At 49.5% G+C, this 26,524-nt stretch overlaps 1 protein-coding gene across 4 annotated transcripts in view; it reads right to left on the reverse strand.

Moving 5' to 3' along the window:
• Positions 1–13,013: 13,013 nt before the first annotated feature.
• Positions 13,014–26,524, reverse strand: part of Smurf1 (SMAD specific E3 ubiquitin protein ligase 1) — a 95,410-nt gene continuing 81,899 nt past the window's right edge. For 2 of the 4 annotated variants that reach the window (XM_028890339.1, XM_028890337.1), the window contains 7 exons: positions 23,534–23,648; positions 21,889–22,067; positions 20,785–20,922; positions 19,662–19,782; positions 18,834–19,035; positions 17,230–17,305; positions 13,014–16,048 (listed from right to left, as the gene is read on the reverse strand). In XM_028890339.1, the coding sequence (XP_028746172.1) occupies positions 15,949–16,048; positions 17,230–17,305; positions 18,834–19,035; positions 19,662–19,782; positions 20,785–20,922; positions 21,889–22,067; positions 23,534–23,648 (931 nt within the window). In that variant the 3' untranslated portion in view covers positions 13,014–15,948. Of the gene's footprint in view, positions 16,049–17,229; positions 17,315–18,833; positions 19,036–19,661; positions 19,783–20,784; positions 20,923–21,888; positions 22,068–23,533; positions 23,649–26,524 lie in introns of all 4 variants that reach the window. The other 2 variants (XM_028890338.1, XM_028890336.1) reach the window with 1 other exon arrangement.

Raw genomic sequence — 26,524 nt, forward strand, 5'->3', positions numbered from 1 at the left:
CGAGCTCCTCGGCGGCTGGTTGGCCCCAGTAGCCTCTTAGTGTCTTTGTACCCATCCCCAGTCCTTGGGCTCTGTGGGACCTCAGTCGAAGAGAGGGATGGCTCTGCACATTACAGAAAAGGAATTGCCTGCTCAGAGAGGCCGAGGAGCCTTCCCAAGGTCCCAGAGCCAGCCCTGCAACAAGTGAGATTGTACTTCAACCTGCTGAACTCCATCCCGCTGAGCTGCCCCCTGGATTACTGACGGACTGAGGCCGAGGGGCAGCATGGTATCTGTCGGACGTTCCTGCTGGTTCTTCATGGCCACCTATGCTCCTCAGTTTCCGGAGAGTTGTTCCCTTGTTGAGAAAGTGTCTTAGATACTGAAATAGCGGGAGTTGATGGCGGGTGATGACATCAAGGTCATCCTGCTGCACCAGGCTTGAATAGTGAAGCAGCCCTTGATTCTCCCCCTGCCAAAGCTAGTCTAGAAGCAGTGTTACTGGGGAGGAAGAGGCCTGAGGTTCCCTGCCAGGCTCAGCCATGCCATCCCTCTGGATTGCCTCTGCCCTCTGCTGGCAACCAACATTACAGACATGGTCAGGACAGGAAGGGGTCTTTCCCAGTAAATGCCCAGACCAAGAATAAATGAGGGTCTCACAACAGGAGACCCAGGATGCCATTGTGACATGAGCCAAGGTATTCTCAGCCCAATGTGGTAGTGATATCTGGAGTTGTGCTCAAGAGTGTCTGTTCAGAATTGATAGAGGTCACATGTATAGAGGACTACCATTTTGAGGTAAGTTAAAATTTTGTGTGTGTGTGTGTGTGTGTGTGTGTGTGTGTGTGTGTGTGTGTGTAAATGTGTAAGAGTTCTTTCCTTCTTAAAGATGGTCTTCTATAGCCCGGGCTCGTCTCAGTTTTGCTATATAGCTGAGGATAATCTTAAGTTCTGATCATCTGCCTCCAACTCCCAAGTGCTGGGACCAAATGCACTTTGTATCGCTGTGCCCGTTTATGATGCTCTGGGAATCAGACAGACCCAGGGTGCTGTGCACACTTGGAAAGTGCTCTTCTCCAGTCCTGCCCAAGCCTTCAATTGATTTATTAAGACAGGATTTTGCTTTAGCTCAGGTTGACCTGGAACTTACTGTGTGGCCAGCCATTCAAGCTGACTTGAAGCAATTCTTCTGCCTCAGTCTCCATGGTCTGAGAGTAAGTATTTAATTTTGATGTGTTTTATATTTTTGTCCCATTTTGAGTAAACACATATATCTGGTCTAAGGTAAGTATGCAGCTTAATTCTTTTGCATGTGTATATTATTTTCCCAACACCATTTCCTTATGACTTTTTTTTTTTTTAAAGTTTTGCAACTGGCAGTCAACTGATGGTGTTTGTGTATGTAAACTGAGTCCGGTATACTTCTATTCTGTGGGATATTCCTTTACACTTACACTGTGTGAATATACGTTGCTGTGATTGGGTTAATAAAAAAGCCGACTGGCCAGTAGCTGGACAGGTTTCTAACATTTGGTGTGTAGTTTTCACATTTGGGAGTTTTTCAGTTTTTCTTCTATGGCTAGTTTCTAGATTTTTCCTATTTATGATTGTGAAACATGCTAGGACTTGAGTGTGTGTGGGGGGCGGTTGTAGCACATGTGGGTGTCAGAAGACTGCTTTCAGGAAGTGGTTCCTCCTCCTGCCATGTGGGACCTGGGAGTGGAACTCAAGTTGTCAGACTTGGCGGGAAGTGCCAAGCCACCTCACCAGCCCATGCCTCCAGCCTTGTAAGGTTTCAGATTTGTTCTGTGGCCTAACACCTGGTTGGCCCCACGTAATATTTGAGGTGCCCTTGGGAAAAAATGTGTTGTGAGTAAGGTTGTGCCTCCATGGTAGAGCGCTTGCCTAGCATGCATGAAGCCTTGAATTCAATCTCCAGTCCTGCAAAACACAAAAGATACACACATATACACAGACACTGTGCTGCTTCTAAGTAGAGCCAGCGTTGTGTGTCTGGCCCACTTGCCTATGGTGTTCAGGTCCTCTACCCTCACCCCTGCACCCTGCTGTCTCTGCTGAAGACAGGCTGTGTGCCAGAACTGTTTCTCCCTCCCTTCTGCCACGTCTTCTGATAGTTAAGAGTGATGTTTAGTGTGAGCTTGAACAGTGTCTCTGGTTAACTGAGTTGGTGTTCTGTAATGTCCTTTGATTCCTGTTAGCCTTGGCATAGATCTCTCCCCCCCCACACACACACACTTCTTCACCATTTAAATAGAATCCTTTTATTTCATTCTGAGGGTCTGAGGGTCCTTAGATCTGATGGGCTTCTCTTCTAGACAGAAGAACGCAGCTGCATCCCGGTTCTTACTTTGTTTTTAATGCATTCTGCTGTTCTGTGTCTTTGGAGGGGTTCAACCCATTTACATTTAAAGTGATGACTAACAGGAAGGCCTATGCTGTGGTTTGTCTTCACTGTCTCTCCTTCGTGGCTTGTCTTTCATTGCTGCCTTTCTGTGAGGGTCAGTGATCGGCTTTGTAGTGACACATTGTTTGGATCCCTCATTTCTATCGACATAAGTCTTATAAATACTTTCTAAAAATATGTTGTCTCTTTTTTCATTAAAAAAAAATTATGGTCAGGTGGTGGTGGCGGTGGCGGTGGCGGCGGCGGCGGCGGCGGCAGCGGCGCACGCCTTTAATTCCAGCACTTGGGAGGCAGAGCCAGGCGGATCTCTGTGAGTTCGAGGCCAGCCTGGTCTACAGAGCGAGATCTAGGACAGGCACTAAAACTACACAGAGAAATCCCGTCTCAGGAAAAAAAAAATGTGCATGGGTGTTTTGCTTACATGTATGTCTGTACACCACATGCATGCAGTACCCTTGGAGGCCAAAAGGTGGCATCAGATCCCCTGGCACTGGAGTTACAGATGGCTGTGAACTGGCATGTGGGGAGAGAACCTGGGTCCTCTGCAAGGGCAGCCAGTGCTTTTAACCACTGAGCCAGCTGCCTCTCCAGTCAACATGTTTTCTCTTAGTATCCTAAAATTAGGACAGTCTGATTTGAATCTCTGCCATGTTGAATCCCATACAAGAACTTTACGCTTTACAAATGTCTGCCCCGTCTCATTTTGTAAATATCAAAAGTTGCAGCTTTGAGGGGCTGGAGAAATGAGTAAGAGTGGTTGCTGCTCTAACAAAGGACCAGAGTTCCATTCCTAGGCAGCTCACAACACCTGGAACTCCAGCTCCAGAGGATCAGACCCTCTCTCCATGCCCCACAGAGGAATAAATAAAAATAAACCCCTGCTTTTTCCCTTTCTTTTTGTTTTGTTTTGTTTTTGAGACAGGGTTTCTCTATGCAGTTCTAGCTTTCCTGGAACTCACTCTGTAGACCAGGCTGGCTTCGCACTCAGAGATCTGCCTGCCTCTGCCTCCCGAGTGCTGGGATTAAAGGAATGCACCACCACTGCCTGGCAAACCCCTCCTTTTGAAAAATCACACCTTTGTGTGTTGTTCACTCACACAGTATAGACTTACTGTTTTTGATGTGTTTTGTCTTTCAAGTCATGTAGGAAAATGTGGCCTGTTACTAAAGCATCCTTATCTTCAGGATTCTGTTTGCGCGCACACTTGGGGAGATGCCTCTTTACACAGCTCCCACTGCTAGTGCCCTCTCTCACGCTAAAGGTCTGACTCCTTGTAAGGTAGTGCCAGTGGCCAGGAAGTCCTCCCTGGTCTTCGTCATTGTTTAAATCTCAGAACGTCCCAATTTTCCTCATTTTGTCAGTTGGCAGTTGTTTATCGCTTTTAATCCTTCTTCCACGGCTTATTGAGAAATTGCTTGTATCTCACCAAGCATGCCTTTCCATGGCAGCTTGTTCTTGTTCTGCTTCCAAGGTTTTCCCTTTGCCTGTGGTGCCGTCAGTTATCACAACATCTGGGAGGCAGAAGCAGAAGAACCATAAGTTCACAGCTGACCCATCATAGCAAGAACCAGTCTCATACCTTTTGGTAGACTTTTTTTGCCAACATATATAACTGTTGTGTGACAGAACTTTTCATGGGTAGATGCAACACACAGACACAGATACACACACACACACACACACACACACACACACACACACACACACACACGTCTATTCACCCCAGAGAGGGAACACATGAAAGACAAAAGTATGGATACTACCAAAGTACACTTTGGTGAATGAATGACTTTTATTGGGGTTATGTCTTAACAGCAACTCTTAAAAAGAAAAACGTTTCACTGGGGCTGGCTTACAGTTTCAGCAGTTTAGTCTATCATCATGGTGGGGAAGCTTGGCCGCATGCAGGCAGATACAGTGCTAGAGAGGTAGCTGAGAGTTCTACATCTTGATCTGCAGGCAGCGAATACTGTCCCACAAAGCCTAGCCTGAGCGTAGGAGACCTCACAGCCTGCCTCCACAGTGACACACTTCTTCCAACAAGGCCACACCTCTAATGGTGTCACTCCCTATGGGCCAAGCATTCAAACACAGTGAGTCTATGGGGGCCATTCCTATTTAAACTATCTTGTTACTTACAGGAGCAGAAATGACTCAAAGACTTCTGAATCACCAAGGCCCACCCCAGCATGGGTGACAGCTCACAAAGCTGGGAACCTGGAGCACACAGCACAGCCTGCAGACTCAACAGTTTGGAGAGCATCCTTTTCAATTGACTCAGTTGATCTACACCTCTTCCAGGCTACTGGGCAGGTTTCTGTTTCTTCCAGGCAGCTGGTTTGGTCTCAAGAGTCTTCTTTGTAGCTTTGATTGTCTGAATGTGTTCTTTGCAGTTCAATTTTACTTAATCCAAGAGGGACTCTCAGCTTTTATTGTTTACTATGGCAGGGAGGAGCCTAGCGAATCTGATCAGTTTCAGGGACTTCCTGAAGCAATATTGAATTGTTTACCTTCTTATGTAAGGAACTTCTCTGCTGGGTGGAATGCTTCAATCTTGGAGGAAACCTACACAATGATAACACATGCATGCTTCTTCCTTTTTCCTTTATGTGTTCATGCCTACTTGTCTGTCTGTGCGCTTCATGCATGCAAGGTTTGCCAAGGGGATGCCAGATGCCAGGTCCTCTGGAACTGGAGTTACTGGTAGTTGTGGCCAGATAGAGGTGCTAGGTACAGAACTTGGGTCCTCTTAACTGCAAAGCCATCTCTCTAGCCCCCACATTTCTGCTTTGACTTTGTCCCTCAACAGTCAGATGATGTGGGTTTGTGTGGGGTTCCTTGAGTTCATTTTTCCTGGAGTTTGCTGATCATGACTCTTCTCAAATAGGGCAGTTAGGGACCTTGCTTCCTGCATTCTTCTGGGGCTCGCATAATACGTATTTAGTCCACTTGATTGTGTTCTTTCAATCCCTTGAACTCTGGTGACTTCTGCTTTTCTTTTCTTTTTTTAAGGTGGGGTCATTCTTTTTTCATTTGGCCCTCCTACATAATTTCAGATGAACTGTCCTGAGACCCACTGGTTCTGCCTTCTGTGGTTTAAGTCTACAGTTGAGCCCTATGGTCGATGGCTCAGTTCCCAGCAATCAGACAAGCACTTTGAGCATCTTAAACACCTTTGGGGGGGGTTGGGGATTTAGCTCAGTGGTAGAGTGCTTGCCTAACAAGCGCAAGGCTCTGGGTTCAGTCCTCAGCTCCGGGGTAAAAAAAAAAAACACCCTTTGGTTTTAGATTTGCTTTTTATTTTGTTGTTGTTGTTTTGTTTTGTTTTTTTTTGAGATAGGGTCTCTCTGTGTAGTTTTGGTGCCTGTCCTGGATCTCACCTGTTGACCAGGCTGGCCTCGAATTCACAGAGATCCGCCTGCCTCTGCCTCCCGAGCGCTGGGATTAAAGGCGTGCGCCACCACTGCCAGCTGCTTTTTACTTTTTATTATGTGTCTGCACATATGTGCACAGGTGCCCCTGGAGGCAAAGCATCCCCTTGGAGCTGGAGTTAAGGTGGTCATGAGCCACCAAAGTGGGTGCTGGGATCCGAATTAGGTTTCTCGAGAATGGAAAGAATTCTTTACCACTGAGCCATCGCTCCAGCTCTGTCTTGACAGTTTGTAAAGATTATTATTTTTTAGTTGACATAAAATTGTATGTATCTTAGCCAGAGAGCTGGTCAGTGGTTAAGAGCATTTACTGCTATTGGAGAGGACCAGCAACCATACCAGTGACACAAAGCCACTGTGACTCCAGCTCCGGGAGTTCTCACACCACAGGCCTCTGTGGGCACTTACACTTACACGCACACACATCCATAACGGGACCTATGGGGGTCCTGCCCCTCGATAGTCCTCTTCCAGGGCCCGGGAAGAATCTACAACCAGCTGATAATTAATCTACTCTTTAAAAACAAAACTCTTTAGTCCATACACTTTATTCTTCTGAGTCAGTTCTCTCTCTACACAGCTTCTACTCTGTTCTCATGCCTGGCTCCTTTCTTGCCTGATTTCTCTCTACATTTATCTGCTGTTTCTCTTCTTTTCTCGTGCCTGGCTCCTTTCTTGCCTGACTTCTCTCAGCATCTATCTGCTGTCCCCTCTAAGTTCTATCTTAATTCTCTCATCTTACTTCCACCCCATCTAGGTTCTCACCCATCTAGTTCTTTCCCATCTTAGCTCCCCTCTCATCTCCTTGTCTCTCATCTGGCTCTTCCTCATCTTCTATCTCGTTCCTCTAGTCTTCTCTTTAGCCCTTCAGTCTAGTTCTTCCCCATCTCAGCACGTTCCTCTCCAGCTCTTACCCATCCAGTCCTTCCATTCTCTTTTCTCTTCCCGTCACCCCAGCCTCTCCATGGGGTCTTAGCCGCTTCTCCCTTCAGTCAGTCCTCGGTGTGCCCACATCCCCTCACCCCACTGTCCACAGTCCTCCTCTGTAGCTGTCACCAAGCCTTGCTTACTCGTTTTCAACAGCTGAGCTGTGCCTCAGGCTGTTCAGGTTAGACGTAGATCTAGTTTCCTTAGGTCGCAGCAGGGAACCAGGACTAGACCACAGCTTCCTGCAATCCACACCAGGCCAGCGAGGTCTGGGGACAATGGCATGTAAAAATTAGGCAATTTCCTACTATTTTTTTCTTTTTCTTTTTCTTTTTTCTTTTTTTTTTTTTTTTTTGGTTTTCCGAGACAGGGTTTCTCTGTGTAGCTTTGCGCCTTTCCTGGAGCTCACTTGGTAGCCCAGGCTGGCCTCGAACTCACAGAGATCTGCCTGGCTCTGCCTCCCGAGTGCTGGGATTAAAGGCGTGCGCCACCACCGCCCGGCCCCTACTATTTTTTTAATTGTACATTTATTTGGGGGAAGGGATGTGCTTGCCAAGGCATGTGTGGGGGTGGTCACATGAACTTGTGGGAGTCAAGGTTTTCTCTGCCAAGTGGGTCGGTCCCGAGGATCTAACTCTGGCCACCCCGTCGGCCCCTTCCTGCTCTGTGAGCTTCGGCTCCTCTTGGTTGTGTTTGTTTATTGCTACACATCTCCAGCCGGTTTCCGGAGTACCTAGGGGAGATGTTTAGTCTTCTCTAGTTGGTCATCTGTGTTCTTGTCTAGGACCATTTGAGAGTCTAAAGTGTCGTCCACCATATTGCTGACGCCATTCCCTAGACATTTTATTTTGTGTGTGTGTGTGTGTGTGTGTGTGTGTGTGTGTGTGTGTGATGTAGATGTGGGTGCATGTGCACGTGTAGGTCAGAAGACAGTGCTGGACCTCAGCTGCAATCCTCACGACACCACCTCACTACCTTCAAAACGGGGACTCTCACTGGTGTGGGGCTCACCCAGTAGGCTAGGCTGCCTGGCCAGTGAGTCCCAGAGGTCTGCTGTCAGGGCACCCCTAGTGTTGGGATTGGAAGCACATCTGTGAGGCCCTGCACTTTATGTAGGGATGGAAGTCGGGTCCTCGTGCACAGGAGGCAACCGCTTCACTGTCTCCTCAGCCTAGACATGATATTGTTAATATCCTGTTATTTTCATGAAGTTTAATGTATAAAAGTATGAAGTTTAGAAAATGATTCATTTAATGTATGTGAGTGTTTTGCCTGCATGTATGTGTGTTCACCATGTGTGTGCCTGGTGCCTGGAAGGTCAGATGAGGTAACTGGATCCCCTGGAACTAGAGTTAAATATGGTTGTGAACCACCACCATGTGGGTGCTGGGAACCAAACCCACCACCATGTGGGTGCTGGGAACTGAACCCTACTCCTTTGCAAGAGTAGTCAGTGCTCTTAACCACTGAGCCATCTCTCCAGCCCCAAAGGGTAAATTTTAACATGACAAACTACAATTTATTTAAGTAAGTATATTTGTCATAAAAGTAGACTGAGTTGGGGGCTGGAGAGATGGCTCAGTGGTTAAGAGCACCGACTGCTCTTCCAGAGAACCCGAGTTCAATTCCCAGCACCCACATGGCAGCTCACAACTGTCTGTAACTCCAGTTCCAGGAGACCTGACACCCTCACACAGATATACATACAAGGAAAACACGAATGCACATAAAAATAAATACATGTTTTTTAGAAACATAGACCGAGTCCAGCCTTGAGATTACAGAGATGCACTATGAGGAACCTGCAAAGTCCAGCTATAGCCAAAAGCACCAGGGACCGGCAGCCATCGTCTCCCATCCTGCTGGGGAGAAAAAAGGAAAAAAAAAATCACCTCGTAAAATTCCTTTTAAATAAAGTGTATTTGTAAAGTGAGCCCCAAAGAATTATAATTGTTGCTCAGTTGCCATTTGAGCCTTTAGATAACAACTTAGCTGCCAACATTAAACTAAATGAGGAAAATAATCCAAATCGCTAAGAGGAGAAACAGGAAGTCGCTGTTTCCAGGCGAAGAGAAAGAACTCATTAAGTAACAAAACAAAAAGTCTGTTCTTTCCACAGCTAGAAATCAGAGAGGATGGAAATAGTTCCCTTTTTAAAACTTACTGTATATTCTGTATATTCTCAGTAACACCAGTCAAAGCCAGAGAGGACAAAAGCCAGGTCATTGTCGAATATAAGAAATTATTGGCGGGCCGGTGAGACAGGTCAGTGGCTAAAGGTGCGTGCTGCTCAAGCCTGGCACTCGCGTTTGATTCCCAGATTTCCAGCGGCAGGAGAGAACTGAAGGCAAGAAGTTGTCCTCTGGCCTCCGAGTGCACTCTGTGGTCTGCCCTCTGCCCTCATCTACATAATAACAATACACAATAACAGTAATAACAACACACTTTTAAAAGGAAATAATTAGTGGGCTAGAGAGATGGCTCAGAGGTCAAGAGTACTTGTTGCTCTTGCAGAAGGCCTGGGTTTGGTTCCCAGCACCCACATAAGGGCTCACAACTATTATAACTCCATTTCTAGGAGATCTAATGTTTTAGGACCTCTGAGGGCACATCATACTTGCAGGCAAAATAGTCATACCCATAAAGTGAGTAGATTATATTTTTAAAAGGGCAATTATTAGGGCTGAATACGTAGTAGAAGGCTTTACTGCACACATGAAGCCCTGGGTTACATCTTCAGTCTCCCGCCCCCCACCACACAGGTAATCTTGGGTGTTGGTGCTTACCTTCCACCTTGTTCCAGACAGTCTCCTGTTTGCTGTTGCAGATGCCATGTGAGCTGGCCCACACATTTCCCAGCATTCTCCAGTCTCTACCCCTCATCTCTACAGGAGCACCTTGTTTACAGGCACGTGTTGTGTCCAACTTTTATAGGGGTCCCAGGGATTCAAACTCAGATCCTCACACTTGTGTGGCATGTGCTTTATAGTGACATCATTTCTTCAGGAACTTCATTTTCTATCGTTTTTTCTGATTGTGGTTAAATGATTTGTTTGCGGTTGTGTGTACATGTATGCATGCGTGCATGCACACACCTGCCAGTCTGCCTGCCGGCTGCCACGTGTGTGCTAGTGCCCACAGAGGCCAGAGAGGGCATCAGAAACCCTGGAGATGGAGTTAGAGGTGCTTGTGAGCCACCTGATTGGGTTCTGGGAACTGATCCTCTGAGGCCATCTCTCCAGCCTGTTTGGGAACTTCTAAAAACACATTTAAGGGTACTGGTGACTTCACCTTTCTTCAGACCCTTCCTTTGGTATATATTTACTTTCTGCTGCTGACATGGGGTCTAGCTATGTAGCTCAGGATGGCCTGGCCTTCACTGTGCAGCCTTGGCTGTCCTCCAGCTTGTCATCCCATGTGCAAGTTTCAGGTGCTGGAATCACAGCTAAGGGTCACCGTGCTCAGACTGCTTTTAGCCTACTTAGGTTTTACCCTACCATACTGGTATCTTCAGAAGTCCCTTCCCCGGACCTGAGGCTCCTCCGTTTCCTCACATAGCTGCTGCCCCCTAGGCAAGTTCCCATGGCCATCCATGTCTTCTCCAAAGACCCCCAGCCCTTCCCTGGCCCTTGCACAGGGCTCCAGCTGATCCCAGTGTGGTTCAGCTCTCGCTGCAGCATGGCTGAGCCGGGACTCGGCAGGACTGGCATCGCCGTTGCCTGCTGGGACCTGCCGCTCAGTCCTGCTTGGCCCTGCCTGCTGTTCCCTTCTGTGCAGTGTGCTCGTCCACAGGTGTCTCCTCCCCTTTGGCTTCTGACTGCAGCTGCTTCCCTGCGGCTAGAGCCCGGGTCTGCAGCCTTAGAATGTCTTCTGCAGTTAGTGTACCTTCCAGTGAGTTCTGGGAACTGAACTCTAGGCGACACCAGGTGTGTCTTAGGGCTTCTCCCACGACAGCTCAATGTGCTCCTTCACACACTACCCTTTTGGCTTTCCAGATGAGGTTTTGCTGTATAGACCAAGGTAGCCGTGTTTTTTGTTTTGAGTCAGTGTCCACAGTGTAACTCAGGCTGGCCTCAGACTCAGATCCACCTGCCTCTGCCTCCTGGGTGCTGGCATCAAAGGTGTGAGCTGGTTTCTCACCCTTAAAAGGCCAACACTTACTGAATATTTACTAGACACTGTAGTAAATGCTTCAGGGCCACTTAAAAAAAAAACGTGTGTGTGTGTGTGTGTGTGTGTGTGTGTGTGTGTGCGCCACGGTGCACATCTAAGAACAACTTTTCTTTCGCTGAGGGATTGGGGGATTGAACTCAGGTTCAATCAGGCTATGCAACCAAGCATGTTTACCCACAGCCATATCATTTGGCCCAACATTTTGGTTTCCTTCCTTCCTTTCTTTCTTTAGATAGTATGTAGCTCAGGCTAGCCTGAAACTCTCTATGAAGCTAAGGATGACCTTGAATTCCTGATCATCCTGTCTCCACTTCCCTCATGCTGGGATGACCTGTACCACTGTTTTTGTACAAAGCTAACTGGTGTGGCATCTTCTCTCCAGAACAGACACTTTGCTGACATCATGAGTGACGAAAATGAAATTTCAGTCACCATCTCCCACAGCCCTGAGGGACCTGGACCTGGGCATGCTGGAGTCCCCAGTGCTGTCAACACCTGACACTCGGTCCCATGACTAGAGTGATGTTTAGCACCAAGCTGGGCAGGCAGGTAAGAACATCTGCAAAAGGGCAGGCCATCGTGGGTAGAGGTAGCAGACGGGATCAGGTCACCCAACCTGTCCCCTCCTGTGGCAGCCGAAGTGCCCATCGAGGCTGCAGGAAGCAGAAAGAGGGGTGGCATGGGAAGGGCATTATGGGTCATTGTGGCACCTTGGGCCACATCCTGGGTGCTCGGATGGGGCAAGGTCTAATCGCCCTGCCTGCCAACACCAAGTGGGACAGCAGGGAGGGGGTGCCAGAGCGGGGGACTGAGGGTGGACTAGGGGCCCCAGTGGCTGGGGAACTGGCTCAGTCTGGTATGAAAAGTGAAAACTAGTCTGGGTGGAGGACGGCAGACAGGCAGTGTAAGTGTACGGCTTCCCCAGGACACCTACCCTGGCCCTGCACGAGGCCCCGAGTCAACAGGAAAGCCTGTGCATGTGCTCTGCGGCCAGGCTTGCTCAAAGCTCGGGGCTGAGTGTCTCCCCTCTACAGGCAACTGTAGTCACTTGGCTTTTCAGGAACAGTGACCCAGTCATCTCCAGCTGTGAACTGGAGGCCCAAGACCCCTCAGTGGCTGAAGACACTGCCCTCAGCATTCCCTGGTAGGTGGGGGAGAACAGGTGTAGATATGGCAAGTGACACCAGCCAGCCACCGTCCCTTGAGATGCTCTGACGAAGCAAGTGTCTGAAAGCTGTGTTCTGTGTTCCACTTGTTCCTGTGCTGAAGTTCCAACCTTTGCGACAATGGACAGGTGAGCCCCCAGGAGGGGACTGGCTCCTGAGGTGGAGCCCTCGTGGGAGACCTCAGGGCCCTTTATTCCTGCTGCTGTGTGAGTATAGCAAGGAGGCATCACTGAGGACGACGATGTGGGTGTGAGGCCTCCCAAAGATGCAGATCTGTCCGGGAGGGAAATCTGTTGTGCACAAGCCACACCGCCTGCAGTGTTTTTTTTACAGAGACGGAAGAGCCCAAGACTCTTCTGGAAAGGAGCAGAGTTCTAACTGCGAGCAGCTGCGACCCACACAGCACTTCCTGGGTAATCCGTGTCGTGACACCGAGGAGGGGAGCGTCACCGCAGAGGCAAAGAAGTGGTATCTTTGACTTGGGACAAGTTTACCACCATGATGAACTGTCTTAATAGTTTTATGAGAAGCATCTGCAGTAGGAAGGGTCCTCAAAAGTTAACCCAGGGCATGTTGACCCAGGGTTTCTAGCAGACTGTGAGACGGACTCCAGCAGATGTTTGTGCACTCTTGTTCTGGGCAGCCTTACTCTAAATAGCCAAAAGCAGAGTGTGCAAGGAATTGGCTCGCCAACTGCTGTGGCCGCCAGAGCGGTGACCGGGGAAGGCAGTGTCCATCTCCAGTCCGAGGTGGCCGGACAGACTCGACTATACTTTCTGTGGAAGCCCTGCTGTTTCCACTTGTTCCCCCAAATCCTAGCTCTGCCTCTTTTCCTCAGAGGCTGGGCCAACTGCGGGTGAGACTACATACATCAGAATCGTTTTACCACATCAAACTCACAGATGCCAAAAAAAAATGTAAAGTCGTGAGTTTATTGCATATGTAACAAAATGAACCTGACCTCCCGGGTCCAGCCTGCTCTACAGTCAACGTTTTGTGTTTCCAGCTGGTTCCACAACTGCATTAAATAGAACTAGCGTTTCTTTAAATACTTCCGATTCGGACATAAAACAGAACATTAGTGTACAACTCTCACAAGGAAATGGGCAATAAAAACTGGGAGAGCAGCTAGGGTGGCAGCAGCACGTCAAACAGGACCTTACAAAATAAATTAGAATACATTATAAACACATTTTAAAAAGCCACACTGTTTCAGAAGGCTGCCATGTGGCCCCCACCTGGCTGCAGGAGGGTGGGTGGGGCGTTTTCTCTGCGGAAGGTCAGTCCAGGGTCCACCCATGCTGAACTTGACCGTGTGGCCAAGCCAGTGTAGGGCTCAGCATCCCATCCTGTGGCAGACTCTCCTAACAGAAAGCAAGAGGCTGGGACCCACTGCCACCCACCCCGTCGCTGCAGCCTGGCACTTCTGAAGCACTGTGGAGCAGAGTGGTGTTCGCTGCGTCCCTGAGTGTGGCTGCTGGCCGCTGGTGAGGGGAGCCTGGAGAGCTGGGCTCCTGAAGCATCTGGGTGACATGGCAACGGTGGATCATCTGGGGCCACCAGGAGGGGTGACAATCGAGATCTTACGTGAAAGGGCTTCATCCAGACCCAAAGCAGGGCAACAGGAGCTCTGCCGTGGGCCGGCCACAGTGTCCTTTGAGGAGCTTCAGAAGGGCCTAACCATGGTAGACAGACAAGGAGGTGCAGCGGTACCAACAAAGGACGGTGCTGCGAGGACAGATGAACTGGGGGAGGCTGTGACACTCAGAACCGGCAAAGGGGGGAACCCACAGGCAATGCCTGTGGAGACTTAGAAGCCTTAGTGGGTGGTCTATGTGCCTGCTACCAGTCAGCCCAAGGGCCCCACCTGCATCTTCCTCAAAGGACACCTGACACGGGACTCCTAAGGCTTGTCCCCATCACTCCAACTCACACTCCGGCAGCACATCTCCAAAGCACAGGACCCTGGTTTCCTTCATCGCTGCAGACTGGCACAGTGCGACAGCAACAAGCAGGGTTTCCAGTCTCCAGAGACCGTCACTCTGCGGGGTCTGGCTGGTTCCCATGGACTGGCTGCAGCTAAGGGCACAGGCTTCCTCACACTTTTCAATACTCTGAGTCACGAGGGAGCTGGGTTTTGAACCCCCTCGGAAGCATTAAGGTAGATGAAATACAGAAGCCCTACCGGGGCAAGGCAGAAAACTGAGAGACTGGTAAGGCCCCAGTCTGGCCTGGAGGGTGGGACGGATTCCGGTTTTGTGCAGTGAGGTCTACCAAGCATCCTTTCTGTCCCCAACCGCAAACCCTAGAGTTTGGCTGACTCAAACTCTGCTGTACCAGTGGCCACCGAGCTGGGTAAACCTCTTGGGGTAGGGTGTGTATGATCTGTGAATCCAGCCTCCCCAGTCACTTGGGAACTGCTTCCGGAGCAAGCTGGACAGAAGCAGCAGGAAAAGGAGAGAAGACACTTCCCATCCCTAGCCTGAGGGTAAGCAATGAAAAGAACACAAAAGCCAAGTGGCCCAACAGGACCTTTCTCATCATCCCACACACAACTTGAACTCATGGCTGAACCTGAACCCCGGTACCAATGAAATGTCTTGCTAATGAATTACCCTGTTCTTGCCCCCACCACAAACAAAAATGACAAAACCACACACGGACTATCGGCTGCTGCTCTGCCTTCCACCAGAGTTCAGCTGCCTGAATCCAGCCCCTCTGTTGAAAGAATCACCGCTTCTGAACACTTGTGCAAATTGGAAATGGTGTTAAAGACATGGCGTTAGGCTGGCTTTGGCCTTGCTCATCAGAAGACGAAGACTGAGCAAGCAAATTAAGGAGAACTGTTAGTATCACCATTGCCACTGGGGAGGAGGGCCATGTCGGGAGGTAGAGCCCCCGCCCTGTTACACAGGCTCCATCACACCCTGCTTTGTGCATAGCACCAACCCTGGGGAGCTGCATCAGGGGACCCCAGGTCAGCGGCCTCTCCTGCTGTCCCATCCAGTGGCTGTGGTGACAACAGTGTTCTGTTAGTTTAGCTCTTAGCAATCCCCATGTCAAAGTCCATTAGCATATCAGGACAGCCAGGAGCCTCCGGACCCTGGCACAGGAGTCTAGCTGGACCCGGGGGGATCTGAGCCTGGTTTTGGTCATTCTCTGATTAGCTCCATGACGTGTGACAATTTCAGACTGAATAGAGAACACAGCAGATGGGACTTTTAAAGATTTCCCCCTGTGCAAAACCATCTTTTTCGGCCAAGATACCCTGAAAAGAAATCCCTGGGCCTCCAGTGAAGGCTGCTCCAATTCCTTTACCTCTCAAAGGGGAAACACATTCTGCCTCGAGCTCCCCGCCTTGGTGGAATTCCAGCAAGCATACACTGTGCAGTTATTTCCTGCTTAGAAATCCACCTGCTATCTGGACACGCTGCTAGCTGGATGTCTGGAATTTGAGCTTAGTAAGCTGTCGGCAGCTGCTGAACTTGAAGAGGGCCTTGAGGCTGCACTGAGAGGGAGAGCTGGTACAGAAACCATGCAAACCCTCAGGGGCCCGGCTTGGCTCTGACCATGCCCACTATGCCAAGGAGGCTGAGGGCGAACCCTGGCTGCGTTTTATTGGATGGGTGATGGAAGGGTGGGCGAACTATAATAAAGGAGGGATAAGTGGGTGGGAGCCACCTATTAAAGTCCCCTGGCTTGCCCTCCCCACAGGAGGAGGGAGACGAGCCTTTTCCCTCAGGTTTCTGGAATCTCAGGCCTCAGCCCGCCATGCGGGAGGCGTGCAGACGCCATATGCTTTGGGTCTGGTGGTTGTGAGTGAGACTCTCTGCCACTGGCCACTCTTCACTCCACAGCAAAGCCACAGGTCTCCTCGACTGCTGTCAGCAGCTTCTCATAGAGCTTCTCATAGGACTCATAGGGGGGGATGTCAATCCGGTTAAAGCTGGAAAAGGACAAAGGACCAGTCACTGCTGGGGTCATTCGTCTTCAGCACAATGGGGCGTGGGGCGGAAGGTGGGGTCCCGTCTGTGGCTGGGAGGAGCCCTATTCAGTTCTATACACACACACACACACGCTTCAGGTTTCAACCCAAGTTTGTTTTTGTTTTTGTTTGTTTGTTTGTTTCTTCCAGTCAACCCACAGCAAAATCTCAAGATCTACAAACTCAGAATAGAAACCTGGGCACTAACTGCTCACCGCTCTGTCTCCGGGTGTGAATTCTCTACACTGGGAATGGCTGGCTGTGGTGTGCACTGGTGACCATCTGGTCACCAACCCCTACTAGAGCATGCTGGGTCTCAAAAGCCAAAGAATGCCAAATCCTAGAAAGTTGAGAAGGATACCAACCTTCCCACTTAAGGTTTCTGGAGCAGACTCATTTCAAGTATTTGTGTAAAGAGACACATTTATTGTCTCATAGTAATTTTAAAAACCAATAAACAGAAAGCGGTGGCCATGAAAACAGTGAGAGCCAGGAATGGCGTGAGAACCTGGGTAAGGGGTGCACTGTTCTTTTGGATTTTTCATCTAGATCTGAGACGCTAGGCTTACCGAAGGACAGAAGCCACACACACTCATTCTATAGGAACACATGCCAGATCATGCTGAGGCAATCTTGGTGTCCTACATGGTCCTGGGAATAGATGTGTTTTTAGCCCATCTTGCAGATGTGAACAAAAGTCGGGATAGACATAAATCATTCACTCCAAATTTCATCATTAGGCAACAGGTGAACCTTCTGTCCTCTCATGTAGCATCCCCACAACCTTGGAAACTAGTATCCTGAAGGAGAGCTAACGATTCTGAGACAGTAGCTTTAAACTACCAAGTAACTAATCCACTGTGGAGAACATTTTCAATAGTTTTGAGAAGGAAGGTGTGCCATCCATCAGTTAACAGTGACTGCCTCTTTCTGATGGGTGTGCACACACAGCCCGGGGCATCACGAGCCTGCAGGCCACACTCATAGGCAGTGGTCAGCACAGCTTTAACTGCTCTGTATCACAAAGGAACGACCCCCGGGATCTGCTGACTCAAGTACCCGTCTCATTTGAGCCTCGGGTGGGATCTGAGGCTCTGCTGAAGACGGCATGAAGGACGCACGGCCCCAGTGGCCAAACTTACCAGGTATGAGCCTTGGGTAAGTTGTCCGTGTTGGCGTCTATCAGGTGGATGGTGAAGAGCCGGGGCCCTGCCGCGCCTGTAGAGCCTTACAAGACAACATTCTAGTTAATGAACTTCACAGACAAAGCCTGGGGGTGCCTGGCCAGGAGGCCCTGGGGCAGGGTGACTCATTCCTAAACCCCAGGTACTTAGAGCCCCTACATGTACATCATGGCTGGGAACCTCTGGGGGGTAGCCGAGCTAGAGACGGTTTGTCTCCACACTTTAGCTCACAGGAAGCACCAGCCACTGGACCTTCCCGGCTGCAGTCTTCCTGGATGCTTATGGCTTTTCCTGACCACTTGCTGCGCAGGTCAGTTTGGCCACGAGTACGTGTTGTGCTGATAAGTGTGTTACCCACTCCTCAGCAGGGCACAGGCTGGCAGTACTGAGGCACGTTACTGAAAGGGCAGTGTTGCCTAAATGCCTTGCTCTAAGGGGCATTCATTCCTCTCTCCCATGGGACCAGTCACTCCAGGACTGGATGGGGACTCGGTCCCATCCCTGGCTCACACCCAAGCCCATCTGGTCTTGGATAATATTAGTAAGACCCTTGTGACAGCAGGGGTTTTTCTCAATGAGACCATTTGGTAGGCAGGCCTGCTGTGGGGAAGAAGTTGGAGATGAGAGAAAGGTGTGGGGTCACAAAAGTCTGAACCTCCACAAAAACTCCCTACCAAACAACTGTTTTTTCCTTAGCGGGCAGAGAATGAATCCCATGTCCTCAGTATGTCTTAGTTCATCGCAGTGTGAGGACTGCGAGCCCTGCTCTGGCCGTCCACTCGGGGCGGGAGGAGCCCAAGTCCAGGTCACTAGCAGCTGGTGCTGAGACAAAGTGCAGAGTCTGGGTTGCTGGGGAGGAACCGTGCCATTCCCATGGAGCCTCAGCAGTCCGGCCTCACTACGGAACTAAGGTGGACTCCGTCTCTCAAGGCCAGTGAAGACTCCACACTTGTAGCAATCCTAGAATGTTTACACTCAGGTGTCCTCCCTCTGACTCTTCACCAAGCCCCAGAGGTTGGTGTTAGGTGGCATCCACCTTGGGTTGCGGACACCAGAGGTTAGCCCCTGCTGCTCCTGGATGCAGGGAACCATGACCACACCTAACATAAACTTTGAGATCTTCAAAAGGATGACGGGACCCCACAAAGATGATTCCACATGGACTATGATAAAGCCATTAAGCCGATTAACAGCATGGAAAAATTGACTTTGGACTACAAACTGACCAGGACAATTTCGAGATGACTAGCTGAGGATCCAGCGAGGTGAGGTAGCTGTGGCTTGTTCTGGCTCTCTGATCTTCCAGTGTTCACCCCAATAACTGGCCTCAGGTTTGATTTTATTAATAAGAACTTTTAAGATTCATGCAACACCTGGATTTTTAAAGAGACCTTGGGACCCACAGGCCCAAAGTGGGCTGCAGTGTGACCCTCCACCTGCCAGACACCACAGTGCCACGGAGGGCCACCATCATTCTCTAGTGGACAGCTTGCTTCTATAGCCAAGGACAGAACACAGCAGTTAAAGCCCTCAGGGAATGGCCCTGACTCCACATCAGTCACCTTGCAGAGCCTTGAAACCTTGGAGAGGAACGCGTGTGGATCCTGTCACGAACTGCAGAAGTCTGGCCCTCCTCTCTTCGTCGAAGGTCTCCACTGCCTGCCAGAACCACCTGACGATGTTGCTGTCGGCCACACAGTGCTTCAGGCGTGTGTTCGACTTCCAATCATTCAGGTCTATCTTATCAAGCCCACCTATTATCAGCTGGGGAAAGGCATCAGGCTGGATGTTAAATCTAAAATGCCCAAGACACTGCTCCCCAACCCCCAAGACTCCTCCTCCTCAAGAAGCACTGACAGTGTAACCCCCAAGCCAGTCAACCTCTGGGCTGCAAATGGAGCAGCTCCCAGGGGGCAGATACCCCAAACCTCAGGGGAATGGCCGACAGGGCAAGAACTCTACAGGCCGTGTGGGGGGAGAGGGGACATGCGACATGCTCTCCACTTGTCTAAAAGCTTGTTCTAAACGCCAAAGCTCCCAGTCTCACAGTGGGCAAATGGCTATGAGAACAATCTGGAAGGCATAGGCCACTTGGCACCAGGCAGAGATTGCAAGGAATGAATGAGTCACTGTCCAAGTCCACGACAATGACATGTTCTTAATCTATTAACAGCCAGAATGGAAAGCAGAGAACTGAGCTGGTGGAGGCCTGGTGCAAGGCAGAGGCTGGAGATCCTAAAAATCCAAGGCACAGACACCTGGGATTCAGTCACTAACTGTTGTTGCCGAGGGGACAGACAGCACCCAGTGTGGGACAAGACAGCTGAGATGCCCTCAGTCTCCCAACACCAAGCCTGCAGTGACACAGAGTTGCCCATGGTCTCACTTACCTCTAGTTCCTTCTGATCAAAGGGCTTCAGTAAGTGTTGGGGAATGAGTTCATTAAACCCTTTCTGAAGCGCTAGAAACTGGGCTTCGATTCCTCTCATAAACCTCCAGTTCACATACAACCTGAAAGGAAAGCCGGACATTGGAGGCGACTGGGGAGAGGCCACGAAAGCACTGTGTCCCCCTAGTGGCTGATGCAGCTGTGACAACACATCAAATGTGAGGTGAATGTAGAACCTGCTGGGAGATGCCAGCCCGCTCCTGCCCTCCCTGCTAGCTCTTAGTTTGCCTGTCTGGTCTCATCTTTAATTACTACTATTATTCTAAGCCTATACATGTTTTCCCTGCTTATCTGCATCAGCTGTGTGCCTGGTGCCCTTGGAGGCCAGAAGAGTGTTGGAGCCCTCAAACTGGTTACAGACGGCGGTGAGCCAGCTGTGAGCCAGCTGTGGGTGCTGGTCCTCAAGAAGAGCAGCCGGTGCTCTTGGCCACTGTGTCATCACCTCAGCCCCTTCCGTTCGTTCTCTTTTTGAGACAAGGTTTCATGTGGCCCAGGCTGGCCTTAAACTCACTGGCCTGGAACTCCTGCTGACTTAGAGCTTCTGAGTCCTGGGGTTAAGGCCTGTCCCATCCCACCCGGCTCTTCCGTCCTCCCCTCCCTACCCCAGCCCCTGGAGAAAGGGTCTATGGAGCCCAGAATGGCCTGGAACTACTCCTGTGTCAGCCTCCCAAGTGCTGAATGAAAGGTCTGTACCACACACCATGCTACACCCAGCCTGTCTATCAAGTTACAAATGAACCAGTTCTGACAGTCTGGTTTTTTACACAAAAGGCAAGGAGGCTTAGTGAGACCTGCCAGAACTAAGATTTCCAAGAGGGTCTTGCAAGGCATGTGTGACAGTGTGACACACGCACAGTTCTGAACTGCCAGTGCACATAACTGTCCCTCAGGCTGGAACTGGAATGAGGAGTGGGCTCCTTGGACATGCTGGCAGCCACTGCTGACCCTAGCTTGCCACCTCTCTATCCAGAGCTGAGCTGTCACATGGAGTCTTTCTTCCAGATGCTCCTGACAACACCTTCTGCTCACTCCAGGCCACCACTCCAGCCAGCCCTGCACATTACCGGACATATTCCTTCTTGTTCTCCTCAGTGACGGGCACATTTCTGCCATTGGGTTTCAGTTCATGCTGAAGGATCCGCCCAAAAGCATTGTGCTCCACGCAGAAGGTATGGTCCAGCACTGGTGTGATGTCGTTCTCTCTGGGGACACAGGCAAAGGCTATGTCAGAGAGTTCTGGGGGGCTGTGCTGGACAGCTGGCAGACACAGCTCAGTCCCTGTCTTTAGGATTCTCATTCGTGGGGGTGGGGAGGCCACTGTTAGCCTGTGACACCAGGGGACATGAGGCCTAATTGCTCTAGGAACTGAGTCTGGGAGGAGAAAGCTCATGAAGACGCAGCAGAGTCAAAAGGACTCAAGCCAGGAAAATAAGGCTTCTCCTTCTCAGGGCAGTCAGTCTTCCTTTCAAAGGCACCTGCCCCCACAAAAAGCACTTGAAATGTCAGACTGTCTTTTTATCTGCCCGACTTCTGGACAACCTGAACAGGAGTCCCCACAGGAAGCCCCACCCCCAGCCCTGATGGTGGAGCAAGCAAAGCCAAGGAAGACGTCCCAGGCCAGACTCCACAAAGCAGCTTCCCTGGCCCGTCAGGCCTGGGTCTTCACAGGGACAACTAAACCACGCTTCATCCTGTTCCTACCACCCTGCAAAACATTTTGGTTAACTCTGAAGCAAAGGTAACTAAATATTAAGTTTGTTTTGATACTTCCTCTTGCCTTCTACAGATCGTCTGAGAAACTGGAGATGCCTGTTTGTGCGCTCGCTCGCTCGCGCTCTCTCTCTCTCTCTCTCTCTCTCTCTCTCTCTCTCTCTCACACACACACACACACACACACACACACACATCTATTTGTAATCAAACCTTAATAAATAACAAAACAAACCAGCTTGTGAAAAGAAACCTGCTGAGCATCATTAAGAATATGTCAGTTAAGAAATTCTGTTACATCTGTTTTGTTAATTTGTAATTGCAACCCAATGCTTGTCATTGTTATAGTTAAGTTTTGTTACTCTCTTTAGTTTCATGCCTATTCCCCCAAAAGCATGTGCACACACAACAATCCCGTCAGGAGCTCTGGGGCTGTGGGACAGGATGGTAACACTCACAGAATCCACACCAGGCTCTTGTGCAGTTCTGGGTCCACTGACTCCAGGTCTGACAGCTGGATGGGTTTCCCCAGGAGCTGCTTGTAGAACGGAACTGTGAAGCCCCCGTTGATGTAGTGTCCATGGAACACAGCCAGACCCATGATGCGGCCCACAAAGTGGAAGTAAGACAGATGGTCCTGTAGGGGGCACCAGAGAACAGCGGGTCATTGGGAAGATGAGCTGCTGGGATGGCCACAGGCTTCCCGCACGAAACTTCCTGAGTTTCCAGAGACTCAGGGAGTAACAGGACATATACTCAGCTGCCCGTCAACCACCTGTGGCCAGACAAGATAAGGCTGCCATTTAGCCACAGGGTCACAGGGCATTTTTTTTTTTTTTTTTTTTTTGAGACTCACTTCTAACTTGGGTGGGATTGGTACTGGCAATCCTCCTGCCTCAGCCTCCAGAGTACTGGGATAACAGGTGTACACCACTGTATCCTAGCACTAACACTGTGTGTGGAGGTCTACTGTCTCTCCCTGAGACCTCAGCCTGATACAGAATGAAGATGTGGAGACTTCCCCACAATTGAGAAGGCTGTCTCCCGCCCAACTGGAGTGGTTTTGGTTGCTAAGTAGAGAAAATTCATTTTTCTACTTCCAGCTCTGAATTAAAATTACCTCAGAAACTTAACTTGTTTAAGAAGTTAACTTGTCAAACTTAACTTCCAAGACAGTTGAAGGTTTATTCGTGTGTGTGTGTGTGTGTGTGTGTGTGTGTGTGTGTGTGTGTGTGTGAAGGTGCACACACATGTGTGCGCCATAGCCCAAGGTCCCCATCATTCTTCAGGTGCTGTCCACTGGTTTTTGAGCCAGGATCTTTTATGGAACCTGGATCTTACAGATCAGGTGGGCCAGCCAGTGAGCGCCAGGGATCACCTAGCTTTGGGGGAGGGGAGAGTTGTGTGGTTTTGTAGTTCTCTTTACATAGCCCTGGCTGTCCTGGAACTTGCTCTGGAGACCAGGCTGGCCTCGAACTCACACAGATCCACCTGCCTCTGCCTCCAAGTGCTGGGATTAAAGGCACGCACCACCACCACTTCCCGGCCACAACTGGCTTCCTATGTGGGTTCTGCAATCTGACTCAGGTCTTCATGCTGGTGTGGATGAAGCATCGTCCCAACCACAGGTTTATTCGTATTTGAATTCTCAAGTAGAGCTGGTCCCTAACTCCAACCCTGTGGCCTGGTGACACTGGAAGTGGCCCCACAGACGTCCTCATGGTCTTATACCCATCCATGGACGTGTCCCTCAGACCTACCACGTGTTGAATGCTCACACTGGTGGCCTAAAGAGCTCATGATGGAACTTGTCCACTTTTGATCAGAGCATGCTCTTGGTAACCTGGCTCTTAAGATGGCATCAAAACCAAAAACACATGATCATTACCAAACCAGAGTGTCCCCAAAGGTGACAGCTGAGAGCCACAGCCTAGCCCCCTACAGACAGCAGGTCCTGATTTAAACTCGGTTGAAATCAGGTTCTACAAGTCAGTGCTCCCACCTCTGCCCCAGCTCTCCTCAGCATCATCTCTAAGTCACCAAGTACTGGGGGAAACCAGATTTGCCTCAAGAACTCCAGCTGGATTCATTGGGAACACTCACAGGGTTGACGGAAGAATCTGGGTTGATTTGCAGTGTGTAAATATTGTCCGTGGAATACTGGAAGAGTCCATAATACGGATTCAGCATTTCATGGCACAACAAATATAGCCACTCCCTGGGAACAAAAACGACACAGCTCACATGTATCAGTTTCATTTCAGCTAACAGTATCCTTTTCAGGCTTTTTTTTAAAAAGGTGTGTGTAAACGTATGCCACATGCATACATGCAGTGCCCAAGGAGGCCAGAAGAGGGCATCGGATTCCCTGGAGCTAAAGGAAACTGTGAGGTGCCATGTGGATGCTGGGAACCAAGGTCAGGTCCTCTGCAGGAACAGGAAGTGCTCTTAACTGCTGAACCATCTCTCCAATTCCAGTTTCTAAGCAGTCTATAGTAAAGAGTTTCATAGAAGGTGAACAGTTCAGGCTCTAGGGAAGCAGAGACTTTATGAACTCTGCCTTTTTAATTTTCCTGCTGAATTCTTACTTTAGGCCATAAACATGGACCATTTTCATTTTTTACATTTTACTCGTGTGCACCTGCTTATGTGTCCATGCGAAGGGCAGAGGCTGACCTCAGATGTCTTCCTCAACTGCTCCCCAGCTTATTTTTTGAGGTAGGCTGGCCAGTGAGCCCTTGGGAGCCTCCTGTCTCCACTGCGCAAGCTCCAGGATTAAACTGGCACATGCCACTATGCTGGGCTTTTGTGTGGGTTCCAAGGCTTGAACTCAGGTCCTCCTGCTTTCAGGGCAAGCACTTTACAGACTGAGCCATCTCCACAACCTATTCATCACTTGTATAATGTAAAAAACAAAACAAAACAAAAAAAAAAAAAAACAAAAAAAAAAACTAGATGAATCTAAAAACATTAGTGAATGCTAACGGTTTTAGAAATCTGGTGAGAAGACACTGGTTAACTTATTTTCTAAATTCCTTTAATACTTGAATCACTTTACTCTTAAAAAAAAAAATCCCAAACCCAAAGTAGCCAAACACAATAACCACTTCCCCTGGGAATTGAACCAAGGCTGTGGTGGGGCTGTGAGGCACCCTGCTGTGGGATGGGTTCAATCCTGCGATACCCGAATGGATGGACCCTGCAACAGCAGCCTCAAATGTTACTGTGGTGTCTGTTACTCTCCAAACAGAAAAGAGGCAGGTTAGCAGAGTAGCACAGATCAGAGCCATCTGTCAAGAAAGTGGTGGAAACACACAAGAGATACAGGCATGTCAGACCAAACACGGCAGAAGATTAATGCTCTCCCAGTCTGACTTCCCGTTACACATCCTCTGGGGACCATGGGCCTTCCTTGGTCTCGGCTGCTGGAAGTGTGCTTCCCTGCTCCTTGTGCGACTCCCTAAACACTCCTCCCTCATCTGGTCCAGAGTACAGGAGAGGAGGGGCTGAGCAGATGCTGTGATGTGCAGCTGCACCCAGAACCCAGGTCACCAGAGTCCCCAGGTCTGGTGGCTACTGAACAACTGCAGGTCCTACAGAGCACACAGCGGGGCGTGGGAGGCTCCAGTGAGAGGACTTAATTACGCATCAGATGTATCTGCTTAGGTCTTCATTTTATAACTGACTACGGTGGAATTCAATAAACCAGTGGTAGAACCCCCCTCCACACACACACCCCATAATAAACTAGTGTGGTATACAGTAACTTAGAAAACACCACACACACACACACACACACACCATAATAAACTAGTGTGGTATACAGTAACTTAGAAAACACCACACACACACCCCATAATAAACTAGTGTGGTATACAGTAACTTAGAAAACACCACACACACACCCCATAATAAACTAGTGTGGTATACAGTAACTTAGAAACCCACACACACACCCCATTGCCTTTAAGCACTGAAGCCAAGGTAAGGAGCCCTGCAGAAAGAGAAAGACAAAAGGAAAGAGATGGGGAAAAGGCAGACAAGAGGAGGCGCTTTGAGGAACAAGACTCCTGTGCACAGCAGGATCCATGGGGTCATTCTAGCACTGGGATCTGGCCAGGAACTAAACAGTTTCCCATCAAGTGGAGCCACTGTTGGGGGCACAGACAAGAGAAAACTTCCGTCCCACAATGTTCCACAGGGAGAGGCCAACAAGTGGCTGGGACCACAAAGCAGATGCAGCTTCAGCTGAGAGGAACAAAGGAACAGATCTCTAAGGAGATAGCTGCAAAGTGCTGTCCCGGGGATTTTCAAGTTTATGGGGAAAAGAAGACAAGCCTGGTTTTAAAAAGAAGACAGGTGTGTTGGTTCACACCTGTAATTCGAACACTCAACAGGCTGAGGCAGGAGGATTACCTTAGGTTCAAGACCAGTCTATGCTATGTATTGAATTCTGGGATAGGGAAATGGGAAGGAAGGAGAATTTGGGAGGGAAGAGAAAAAAAAGAATTCACAGACAAATTCTAAAGGGCTAAATAGTATTCTTAATTTAAGAGAAGAGGGGCCGGGGAGACGGCCCAGTGGATAAAGAGCACTGACTGCTCTTCCAGGACACCTGGGTTTGACTCCCAGCTCCCACAGCAGCTCAGTAACTCCACTCCCAGGGGAATCGGATGCCCTCTTCTGGCCTCTGTGGGCATTGCATGCCATGGTGCTTAGACACACATGCAGACAAAACCACCTCACATAAAGTGAATTAATCTTTAAAAAAAGAAGTGTTTCAGAGGCACTCGAGTAGCAGACATGAAAAACTGAAGACAGCCCAATATCAGAGCAGAAGTTAAGCCTTCCCTTTACTGCCCAGAGTCTGTGTCTGTGGCCAGATCCCTACATCAGGAGGTAGCAGCCTGAACCTGACTGCCTCAATGACACCAGATGCCTCTTGGAACAAACATTAAGAGTTAGGATAGGAAGCCACGTTTCTCAAACGTGAAAAAGCCAGGCAGCAAAGGGAGGCGTGTCATTATTCTTTTTAAATTTACTGTAATTTTTCCAACCAGAATGCTAGCTAGCATCTTGTAAAATTCCCTTGAT

The sequence above is a fragment of the Peromyscus leucopus genome, chromosome 23 (genome assembly GCF_004664715.2).
Source record: "Peromyscus leucopus breed LL Stock chromosome 23, UCI_PerLeu_2.1, whole genome shotgun sequence".
NCBI lineage: Eukaryota > Metazoa > Chordata > Mammalia > Rodentia > Cricetidae > Peromyscus > Peromyscus leucopus.